Genomic DNA, 12,035 nt, shown 5'->3' with positions numbered 1-12,035 from the left:
TCACTGCAGGACAGGCAGGGGGATTTGGCTCCTCAAGAAGCACAAGGAATTGTACACCCAGCGGATCCACGTGGTGGTGGTGGTGGGTTTCTCCCCAGCAACACATCAAGTGCTGCTTGGAGCACACAAGAACAAGGTATTTGCAGGCAGAGCTGTTCTGGCAACCAACCAAGCCCTGCTATGAAACTAAAAGCATGCCATAAAAGTCATGACTTTCCACTCAGCCCAGCACCACCAATTCCCCTGTATTTAGGGCAGGAAAGGCTTACAGATAATTATGTAGTTGTAATGGCAACCACTATAAATTAAAAGAAAATCTGAACCAAAAACAGAATAATAATTTTGTTTGTGCCCAGCTGAAATTTTCAAGACCATTTTCCAACACTATATTTGCTTAACATCCACCACCTCAGCTTTCTGACTCTTTTGGGATACTACCACACAATGTTCATTCTTGTCACAAACAGAAACACGTGGTCAAGTCCATTCGTACTTACATAGCTTATTACCAGAGCAGCTCTCTTCAAAAAAGGTCTTGCAGTATACAAGAAATTCTCATTGTTATTTGCAGTCAGGTAGCTGAAATATAAGGAAACAAATAATTTTTAAAGACTCTGAAACAGTAACTTATTTTTCAAACTGGAAGAAAGTTATGCGTTACTTTAACCACCCTCAAATACCTTGCTGTAACAACGAGACCCCTTCTATTCTTCAAAGCCCTTTCGAGGTTAGAATTACACTTGTAAAACAGAAGTTACTTGAAATAATACATGCTCTAAGACACTGAAGTTTCCCCCACAAAATCTGTGGAATTTTTTTGCTTTTTGTCTTGTTTTCTGTATGTTCATTTGTTTTTAAATCATCAGTTAACTCCTTAATCCTCAGAAAAACTCAGGTGTCACAGAATCACAGAATCACACAGAATCACAGAATTGCCAGGGTTGGAAGGGACCTCAAGGATCATGAATCTCCAACCCCCCTGCCACATGCAGGGCCACCAACCTTCCCACCTAATGCTAGACCAGGCTGCCCAGGGCCCCATCCAATCTGGCCTTGAACACCTCCAGGGATGGGGCATCCACAACCTCTCTGGGCAGCCTGTTCCAGTACCTCACCACTCTCTCTGTAAAGAACTTCCCCCTGATGTCCAACCTAAGTCTCCCTTCCCTCAGCTTAAAACCATTTCCCCTTGTCCTGCTGTCACTCACCCTTTCAAAGAGTTGATTCCCCTCCTGTTTGTAGGCTCCCTTTAGGTACTGAAAGGCTGCAATGAGGTCACCCTGCAGCCTTCTTTTCTCCAGGCTGAACAAGCCCAGCTCTTTCAGCCTGTCCTCATAGGGGAGGTGCTCCAGTCCCCTGATCATCTTCGTGGCCCTCCTCTGGACCCTCTCCAACAGCTCCCTGTCTTTCTTGTACTGGGGGCTCCAGACCTGGACGCAGTACTCCAGATGGGGCCTCACAAGAGCAGAGTAGAGGGGAACAATCACTTCCCTATCCCTGCTGGCCGCCCCTCTTTTGATGGAGCCCAGGATCCCATTTGCCTTCCGAGCCGCAAGGGCACACTGCTGGCTCATGTTAAGTTTTTCATCTATCAAGACCCCCAGGTCCTTCTCCACAGGGCTGCTCTCAAGGACCGCTCCTTCCAGTCTGTAGGGATGCCTGGGATTCCTCCGGCCCAAGTGCAAAACTCTGCACTTTGCCGTGTTGAACCTCATCAGGTTCACCCGGGCCCACCTTTCTAGCCTCTCGAGGTCCCTCTGAATGGCATCCCGTCCTTCAACCGTGTCAACCACACCACTCAGCTTGGTGTCGTCAGCAAATTGCTGAGGGTGCACTCAATTCCGTCATCGATGTCATTGATAAAGATGTTAAAGAGTGTCACACTGTGACTGCTGTGTTCAGTCTCCCAAAGGAATGTATCAACAATTCAATTTCAGGCTACAATTAAAATGCAAAACCTCCTTGCTCCCAGCTCCCTGTTCAGTCTCTAGAGATGGGAAAAACTGTCCAGCAGAACTGAACTTAGAATAAGTTTTTGTATTTTAAGGGTATTCTGCACACTTGTTTCATTACTGACAAGTCTACTTACAAGGTGTTATGAGAATTAACTGCACAGAGACAAACACACAGGTGGTTTATTGTCCTAGGAGTGCTCATGAAAACCTTTCTGTTTCTCAATGAATAAAATTAAACTCTATCTGGAGCCTAAGCTACATATTTATTTTACTGTAGGGTAGAAGCACTTGTCCAATTCCAGGGAGCCTTCTTAATGTAACAAATGGTGCCATCCCTAAGACATTAATTCAATGAGAATTCCATTTCTACAGAACCTGATAGAGTTTTTGTCACTGTAATAAAGCACTGAGAAACAGAAAGAAATACAGAAGAGATATGAATATTTTAAGCAGAGAGGAACTAGAAAACTATTGGAAATCTGACAGATAATTTTAAGAAGTTATAAATAAGAAGTAAACAAAATAAATTCAGAGCCAAAACATTTTTGGGTTCTTCTGCGTAACAAATCAGTACCAGGATACTCTATTTAAATGATTTACAGAAATTACAGAATGAATCAACACCTGCACACAAGTTAGTTTTCCAAGCATGACAGCATCATACATTTTTCCCGCGAACATCTAGCACAGAAAGTGCATCTTATTTCCTCCCCAAATTCCTCAGCACAATTTATCATCTGACTGCTTCCACCCTTCAAGTCTCAGAGGAAAAAAAAACAAAACAAGACTACAGCATTTCCTAATGCTGGTAGGAGTCTTTAATATCTGGCTTTTTGTTCAAATATTCTATAGTAGGTAGCTTGCGATCCTGGTCACCGCGGAAGGATGGAGAAAAAAAAAACTGCATTACAGACAAAAGCAATAGCGACGAAGCCAGCAAGAAACAGTTGGCATTTAACATCCAGAAGGACATCTGGGTGCCTTCTAGAAAATAACCAATCTTTCCCTAAGTATCACACCTAAAACTAGTAACCAAACCACACAGTGTAAAGAAAGTCAAATGACTTTGCATCTTTGCAACTACTTACTTAGAAATGTTGACATTTAAGCACAGAATCTGACTTAAATGTCAGATGAGTCTTCAAGGGCTGAACTCTGCGAAGTGCAAAGTTTTTTTGAGCTCCCACTGATTTTAATCAGGCTCCAGTAAGTACAAGTGAGATGAAACTAAGTCTCCAGCTTTCCTTCTCTGTGAAAGGTCAGGCTGGCCTTCAAGTGTTCACCATGGCCCTGCTCCAAAACCCACCACAGCCAAAGGGAATGGCTCTCGGTGACTTTAATAGCATTTGGATCAAATCCTGGTCTTTTGTTCCCCATTGGAACCCTTTATGAAGTGTAACCCCCTTGTGATTTGCAGCAAGAATAGAAGTGTTAGGTTGCATTTTGTTTGTATTTTTTTTATAGATGGAGGGAGGTGAGACTCTATTAATCACACGGCCTGACTGTTTTCATTATGAAGAACCTGTTTTCACTTGCTTGAAGTTTTAACTAGCTGTAACGCTTTGGGCAGAGATTTTCCACTACAAATATTTGCTTTAGGTGGAATTATTCTGGAAAAAGAGCAGCTAGATCAGTTCAGCTTCCTTTTTCTGACACTTCAGTTAGAGACAGAGGAACACTTTCATCGGTGTTAAGAAGTTCGCCAACTTTGTCCTCAAGAAACCATATCACCTCACACCATCAACTTGAAACTGGCAAAGCTGCTGTCACCTCCGGGCCACGTGCTCACCACCCACATCCAGGCAAGCTGCAGGGAACACGCAGGCCCCACCACTTTGCACGTGCAAGGCAGGGATCTGATACTTAAGATAACATTTCCCTGTTTACTCTTTCATCTACTGCAGTACAGTGCAGCAACGGTCAACTCTTCGTATCTTGGTTTTCACAGAATCACAGAATTGTTTGAGTTGGCAGGGACCCTTACAGGCCATCTGGTCCAACCCCCCTGCAGTGACCAGGGACACCCACAACTAGATCAGGGTGCTCAGAGCCCCATCCAGCCTGACCTTTTCGTCTGCCTGTGAATAACTAAAATTATGCCTGAAACTCACACCTTCCTAGTAGCAGCAAATATAACACCACACAAGCTACCACAAGCTACAAGTCAAAGTAAATCTGAAGCACTCCGCAGAATTAAAGGGAGATCCTGTGGTAGCTCTGGCCACTGCCACACTTTCAGAACAGGCCTTCAGAAAATCTTGAGTCTTCTCACCATTTGTGTTTGTGGAGCAACAATGCCAAGAAAAAAGAAAATAAGAAGAAATCTTTACAAAGACACTATGTATAAATCACCACGCTGCACTGAAGAACCAATGAACTGCAAGACAGTAGGAAGCAGAGTGAAAGTAAAGGAGAAGGAGGAATGGGTGAAGCAAGAGAGTTCAGACAGTCCAGAGCTTTTTTATCCGTCCTCCAAATATTTTTACTGTTTTGATTATAAAATGCTTCTTTCCGTGACAGTTCAACCAAGAAGCAAAAAGTTCATTTTCAGAAAGCTGCCATCCTGAAGTCTACCTGGAAACCATGACAGAGAACACTGCTCAGAGTTTGGTATCCAAGCTGTCTGCCCATTAAATCAGCTTGCACAAGCGACATAAACATATGAGTTCCCTCAATTAATCAGTGTTCTACAAAATCCATGTGGCTTTCCAGAGCACCTTATCCAATCTTCAAGTTGGATATTAGGAAAAATTTCTCCTCCAAAAGAATGCTGATGATGCATTGGAACAGGCTGCCCATGGAGGTGGTGGACTCACCAACACTGCAGGTGTCCAAGAAACGTGGATGTGGTACTGAGGAACACAGTTAGTGGGCATGGTGCAGATGGGCTGGCAGTTGGACTAGATGATCTTAGAAGTCTTTTCCAATCTTCATGATTCTGTGGTTCTACAATTATGGAGCCTACTTTTTGGTTCGGGAAAGTTAACTAGAAAAACATCTCATGTCTGATGTGAGTGAAGAAAAATACACATTTGTGCATTAAAATCAAATGAACTGCAAATGACACCTGAAAGTTTGCTAAATGTTAGCAACACAGAGAATGTGCAACATAGGCATGTGAAATCTAGTTGTGTTTGCAAGCTGCAAATCATACTGAGCTTTGCTCAGACAGCCTTAGGATCAGCCAAAGCTCTTGATTTTGTCCTTAAGTAGGACAATCAAAGAAATCACTATTACAAAAGCTTAACTGTTTTATACCTGTTTATAATAGCTGCCTTGAATAAAGTCATTTACAGGTCAGATTTCTGTGCATTTGCACACCACACAAGGCTGCCAAATATCCCACTGTTAATGGGAGCCACTCCCTATCACCTGCTCCACCCCACCATTGTAACGTGGCTCCTGATGCCAAAACACACACACACATTTCCACATGAGAGCAGGCGTAGGACATATGTAGGAAAACTGCATGGACGGTAGCCCCATGCAGCAAAATACTACCTCCAGAACATAAAACAAGGTGAACATTTCAAGATGTGGGTCTCTCAGATTTTCATGATGAAAAGATGAAGTTGGAGCAGGAAATTCGTACCACTGGGTTTACTGAATGGCGAGAAACAAGCATGCTTGGACAGAGGTTCTACCTCTGCTTTGTGCCAGCTTTCCCACAAAGCAGAACAGCATGTAATTGGCTACTTGCTATCTTTTAAAAGCCTTTCAGGAACGCTCCCTAAAGCAACCAGAATCACAACAAACAGTAAATCCAAAAAGCGCTTAATAACACAGGAACCTCTTTTGCACAGTTTGAACAAAGGCCAAGACAGCTCTCTGGCAGCTCCGGCTTCCTGAAAAGCACAGCTCATCCTGAAACCAATTACATCATCAGAGCACTCGGAGAGCTCATAATTGAAGACAGCAGAGTAGGTGGCCTAGTAAAACTCAATACCGTGCAGTTTACAGGAATGTAAACTTTCCTGGTACCAGATGGACCTCGTGTTAATCAAAACAAACTTTGCTAAGAAGCAGACAGCTTTTTAATTTGCCTTTAGTGTTGAAGGCACCCAGAGTTTACAGACAAGAGTGGGACAGCTTCTCAGCTGCAGTTAATTGCCACGACACGGAGATATCACAAACCGCTATCAGCAACACATTTATCCCACAGTGTAGCTGACTCAGTGTCAGTGAAAAACAAACTCACTCTTGTGTTCTCTCTGAAAGCTTTCTCAAGGAAAAGAAGCGAACAATTGGACGTACGATGGATGCTCCCCATTGGGGACATCTAGAAGACCAAGATAATGACACAGTAGAACAGGCTGTGGTATTCCGAGAGCTTGTTCTGGGCAGGTCCCTCAGCTGTGAGAAGATTATTGCTCCCACCTACATTCTTCCCAGGAAGCAGATCTAACTCACAGCAACCAACAGCATTTTGAACCAACACTTTCATGTTAGGGAAGATGTTTGAAGGATAAGTATAAAAGCAAAGCTGTTATCTTAATCTTAATTCCTGATGATAAGAGCAAGATAACTCTAATCAAGGCATTTTTCAGCGCAGAAGTGAATGCTGAAGCTTCAGATCATTGGTAGATTCACATCTAGACAGTTACACAGACCCCCCTTCTGACATGGCAGAAGTTTTACAGGATTCAGATTCTGTCTGTCTGTCTTTACCATTTCTACTTAGAGATGACTTCATTCCAGTCTGCCCAGCCAGCCACATCTTAGGTTACAGAAGGAGCTTTTCAGCTTAGCTTCGCCTATATTTCTGCTTTAGGAGGACCATCAAGGGGCAACTATATGTGATAGTCCAGTCAGAAAACAGGAGTGCAAATCTGTTATGGAATAAAAAATACAAACGAAAAAGAAAAAACAATCTGTTTCAAACATGTCTGGATTTTTCACTTCCTTAAAATACCTGTCAATGCAGGGAAATAAAATATCAGTCACAGCTACAACTTTTGCAAGTGAAAAGAAAGAAAAGAACTTCTGCTTCCCTTTTTATGAGGTCTCAACATTCCCTGCAGTGTATGAGCAGTATCCCTGCTCCTTATCTCCCTGGAGAGCCTTAAACCCCAGCCACTACTACCCACGCAGACCCAGATGCATAAACACACACAAACAGAAGCAGTTTTACAGACTTTAAATGCCATGGAGAGATTTTATGAAAGTCACAACTGCTTTAACTCATTTGCACTGATAATGGCATATACACTTCAAGTAAGTTTTCAGTTATGAGCATAAGTTTGGAGTTCTTGCCCTTTATTTGATATCCAGAGCAAAACACATCAGGGCACAACCACATTGGCATAATATAGTTGAAAAGGTGGCCCCACTTGTGGCCTTCTTCTGTTGTTATGCTAATGTACTTCTTTCTTTTTGGGGTGAAAGTGGAGGGAGAAAACTAGGAGAAAGAGGGAAAGGGAAAGGCATAGTAGTGGTATAGGGAGAGAAAGAAAAAAAAAAAAAGAAAAAGGAAGATTGCAAAACAACCTTAACTGATCAAAGATGTAACCAAGATGAAAAAGGACTTCCCCTCATACCAGACATTCCACTGACGGGACAAGGAGACAAGGTGGAGCAGGGCTAGCATGAAAAATAAGACCTCACCAAAGCACAACCACCTTCCACCAGATCTCAGGAAACCAAAACACTATGCCTGCCATTTAAAACTTTCATTGATTTTAATTCCTCTGTGTCTCACACACAAAGCCTTGAAATCCACCACTAGATGCCATATCCCCTATCCTAGGCCAGCTAAAGTCCAATATAGAGGTATTCATGTAACTGCATTAGAAGCAGCACTGACAACAGAATCTAGGTTTAGGTGCTCCATGTGCTTAGCTACAAACCCCTATTTTTCTTCTGCTTGTTCTTTTGACAAGCTTTATTCATTCAGGCTGAAAGTTTTCCATTCCAGGCGTTTGTGTCAAGCTGAATTTATTTTCTTCCCTGAAGGTCTCAGGTAAAACAGACCATTTCTGAAAGAGCAATTAGAAAGAAAAATCATTGCTTTGCCCATATTGACAAATCATGCAACCATTTTGTTGAGAAAATTTCTGTGGTTGTGTACTTTGGAGCAGGGTCTTGTCATTTAGCAAGAAGAACTGCAGAGATGTGCCTGCTGTTGCTTTCAGCAACAACTCACTCTGCTTCTGGGAACATGACAAGCCACTAGGGGGAAAAAAAATCTCTATCTGCATTGCTTAGGAGAGATAGAGACTTGTATCAGTTCCCCCGGTTCTCTAGCCCTAGGAGGCTCAAAGGAGACCTTGTTGCTCCCCACAACAACCTGAAAGGAGGCTGTATCGAGGTAGGGTCAGCCTGTTCTCCTAGCTAACAGAGATAGGATGAGAGGTAACAGCCTTAAGTTGCACCAGGGGAGGTTCAGGTTGGATGTTAGGAAACATTTCTTCTCCCAAAAGAGTAATGATGCATTGTAACAGGCTGCCCAGGGGAGTGGTAGAGTCACCATCCCCGAAAGTGTTCAAGAACAGTATGGATGTGGCACTGCGGGACACGGTCAGTGGACATGGTGGAGATGGGTTGAGGTTACCTTAATGGTCCTGTGATTTTAACACAATTCAGCAGGAACAGCATCACACTCCTTGCAATTGCTCCTGCAAAGCAATTGATATTCAAGCATCTCTCTGGCACTGCCTGTGCCCAGCCTGGAGGAGACAACCTGCTTGGATGTAGAGAACTGAATGTATGTAGATGAGTAAGAGGCTGCATTTGAGTATTAAAAAGATGAGAGGGGATAAAGAAGAAAGAACGCAAAGGAGGCATGAGGAAATAGTACAGAAGGAGGACTGCTCAGCCTGGAGGAAAGAAGGTCCAGGGAGATCTGAGAGAGGCCTTTCCGTATCTAGAGGGGTCTATAAGAAAGAAAGGGACGAATTCTTTAACAGCGTCTGTAGTCATAGGACAAGGGGTTTCAGACTAAAAGAAGGAAGATTTTAATTGGATGTAAGGAAGAAGTTTTTACAGTCAGGGCGGTGAGGCATTGGCACAGGTTGCCAGAGAGGTGGTGGATGCCCCAACTCTGCAGACACCCAAGGTCAGGCTGGACGGGGCTCTGAGCAACCTGATCTACCTGTGGGTGTCCCTGTTCACTGTAGGTGAGTTGGACCATATGGCTTTTAAGCATCCCTTCGAACTCAAATGATTCCATGATTCTTTGAGCAGCCAGAACTGAAGAGAAAGGAAGAAAAGGACAGAAATACGGGGAGACACTCAGACCTCTGCTTTTATAAGAGATCCAGTGGCAGTATCCAAGGAACCTGCTGCCACTCAATTTGTCGTATCCCCAGTGAGCACTGAGAATCTGAGCCGTGACATGAGCAGCGGGAACAGCCTGCCTCCCCAGTGCAGCACTGCTTCAGGAAGCAGCTGTGCTTTCAGCTAACCAACCTAGCACGAGCAGATGGCCTGAAAACACAGAGGACAGCCAGGACTCCTGCAGAACGACTGCTGCCTCTGCGTCTCTGCAGAAAGCTGGCAGCTTGTGAATACAGGCTGCCCCAAAACACAGCACAGCACAAGAGCCGGGCTGCGAGGTAGCTAAAACAGGATCCCTAATCACAAAAAAATGCCTTTAATGGGAGAAAGGAGGAGGTTATCCTCCAGTCATGCATGAGTCTCCATTACTGCGAGTGGAAATTATGGAGGTGTCCCTGGGAAGCAAGTGTCCTAGTAAACATTTACAAACAAACCATAAAAGATGTGGAGGCCTGCTGCATTGCTTTGATGCTCTCCATAAAGCATTTCATGTCAATAAACACAAACTTTGGTCCAAGTAGTCTGCTGAGCTACAGAAGGAACCCTGGTGGCTTGAAATTGTGTATGTGCAATTAGGGAACTAAGGCTCTTGCTTCTTGCTGCTGTCTTTGTCTGGGATCCCAGTAAGTAAACCTAATAAAAAAATTAAAGCAAAAGGCTTCAACAGAGCAGAAGAGAAGGAACAAACCCTTTCCATCAGTAAACCACAGCAGAGAAAGGGCACAGAAATCAATGTCTGTCAGAGGAAAGATGCAGCAAATTGTATATACTACTGCTAACTACAGCAAGTTATCCCAGCTTCAAATGAAATGCCAGAAAAAAATCAAGAGAGGAAAGAAAAAATGTTTACAAAATAAAAATCAGAAGACACCATGCAGGCAGGCAGCCCCAGAACACAGAGTGTGGAGACTCAGTGAGCAGACCTGGCCAGGGATGGATGTGTGCCAGGAACTGCAAAGAGCTCCCCCTGAGAAGATGCCCAGCACCTCCTCATCTGCTCATCAACCTAAACAAAGTGACACACACTGATTGTAAGTGTAGGGGTAGGTAAAGTTCAGCTGGTCCCAAGCCTCAGAGCTCCTGAAGCAGCTCTTTAAGGAATGTCAATAACTCACTGGTACAGCTGAAGAGTTTGGTTTGAGCAAGGAGGGGAAGACAGCAAAGTTTTACAGCTGAGTCTGCTCTCAATCAGGGTGAATGCCTGATTATTTTTTTTTTAGTTTTTTTTTTTTAAATACATTTGCTGAAATTAGTTACATTTTTCAAATTATCATTTGGAGTCAGCACAAATGGGAAATTTTTGCACTGCTTTGAGAAGCAGATAATGTTTGACTTGTGAGCATTTCTGGTAAATCAAGTGTGCCTGTAAGTAAAAGCTTTTGTTTTGGAATGAGACTTGGGAAGAATCTGAAAAGAAATATGGGGAGACAATAACCTGACCTCTCTTCTAAATATAGCTTGAAAAGTGTTGTTTTCTTTCATAACGTATTTGTTTTGAGATTTCTTTAATACTTCCACAATTTACTTGTAATCCAGAAACTGCCTGTCAAGTTCAATTTAAATGCACATTTTTCACTTAGTTGGAGAAGGGGATGGAAAAAAACCACACATCTGCAGTTTGAATCCTTTATACTGAGATAAGATGGAAAGAGGAGCAGTTATCACACTGCTGTGGTCATGTAGAGACTGTAGATTTTCAGGACAGTAAACCAGAGAGTGTTCTGAAGAGTCCATCAGCCTGAATGTCCAATAATCAGTTAATGGAAATCTGCTTATACGTGCTATTAGATGAAGACCAATAAAGCCTGCATGGATTCCCCTGAAGATTCTCTGTCAATTACAAGAAATTACAAGCTAATCATTTACACTGAGAACTCTCCCAGATGCATATGATGGAATGGAAAAAGGTGGTCTATGCTTGGATCCAGACCTTCTGTCACCAGACATCAGTGGAGGAAGCACTAAATTCAGCTGCACTATCTGCAAACAGAAGCTCTGCATGTTTTCCACAAACTTTTCCTTCAAAATGAAATCCATGTACCAGCAACTTACAGAACACTTTTCTGGATGTCACTGATGAATACTTCAGGAAGAGGATATTTCCTTTCCGGAAAATTCCTAATCTGACATTTTGATCTAGCGTGTCCCTTTGCTTCTGTCAGATTAAATAAAGTAATCCACGAGTATGTCAAGCCATCTCTAAATACAAAATAAATGGTAAAAAAAAAAAACAAAAACCAACTTCCTCGCTCTTCTCTTGTTAGGAAACCGTCTGTTATTTTTAACAGCCTCAAGAATAGATTGTTCTTTTTAAATATGAATGACACAAGTCTGTTAGCAATATAGAGAAGAAGAAAAATAACATTCTTCAGAGATGGTATCCTTTCAGTGAAACTTTTTGATGTTCGCAATCAAATGCAACTCAATGCCAAAGTTATACAGCAACACAGAAAGAATCTGAAAGAAAACAATTCAAAAATTGGCAGCAAATGACTGTTTTTGTCAGAAGCCCTGTAAGTAAATTGTGCCTGTGTTATTACTGTTGGCATGAAACACCAAACAATGTACTTCCAGCAACTTTCATCTCTGTCGCTTTTCCACTCAATCATCTACACACAAATCCTTAAATTCTTCAAATTAAAAATGGACCCACTCTTTCATCACAGACACTCATGGCTCTATTCTGATACGGTTCATTTGTAAAAAGTACAAATTAAACTCCGCAATAGCTAGTAAAGATTAGTGCCTTGCTTTAAATGGATTTCCTTTGCAAAGCCATTCTTTCTATCTCATCTAAACAGATAA

At 42.6% G+C, this 12,035-nt stretch overlaps 1 protein-coding gene across 2 annotated transcripts in view; it reads right to left on the bottom strand.

The window, feature by feature from the left end:
- The window catches only part of TMTC1 (transmembrane O-mannosyltransferase targeting cadherins 1), a 147,584-nt gene that overhangs the window by 85,915 nt on the left and 49,634 nt on the right, over positions 1-12,035 (bottom strand). For both annotated transcript variants that reach the window (XM_031589844.2, XM_090144882.1), the window contains exon 6: positions 498-579. In XM_031589844.2, coding sequence (XP_031445704.1) covers positions 498-579 — 82 coding nt within the window. The remainder of the gene's footprint in view (positions 1-497; positions 580-12,035) is intronic.

The sequence above is a fragment of the Phasianus colchicus genome, chromosome 1 (assembly GCF_987193195.1).
Source record: "Phasianus colchicus chromosome 1, bPhaCol1.hap1.1, whole genome shotgun sequence".
Classification (NCBI taxonomy): domain Eukaryota; kingdom Metazoa; phylum Chordata; class Aves; order Galliformes; family Phasianidae; genus Phasianus; species Phasianus colchicus.
Note: the sequence above shows the minus strand (reverse complement) of the source record. Positions and strands in the feature narration are given on the sequence as shown.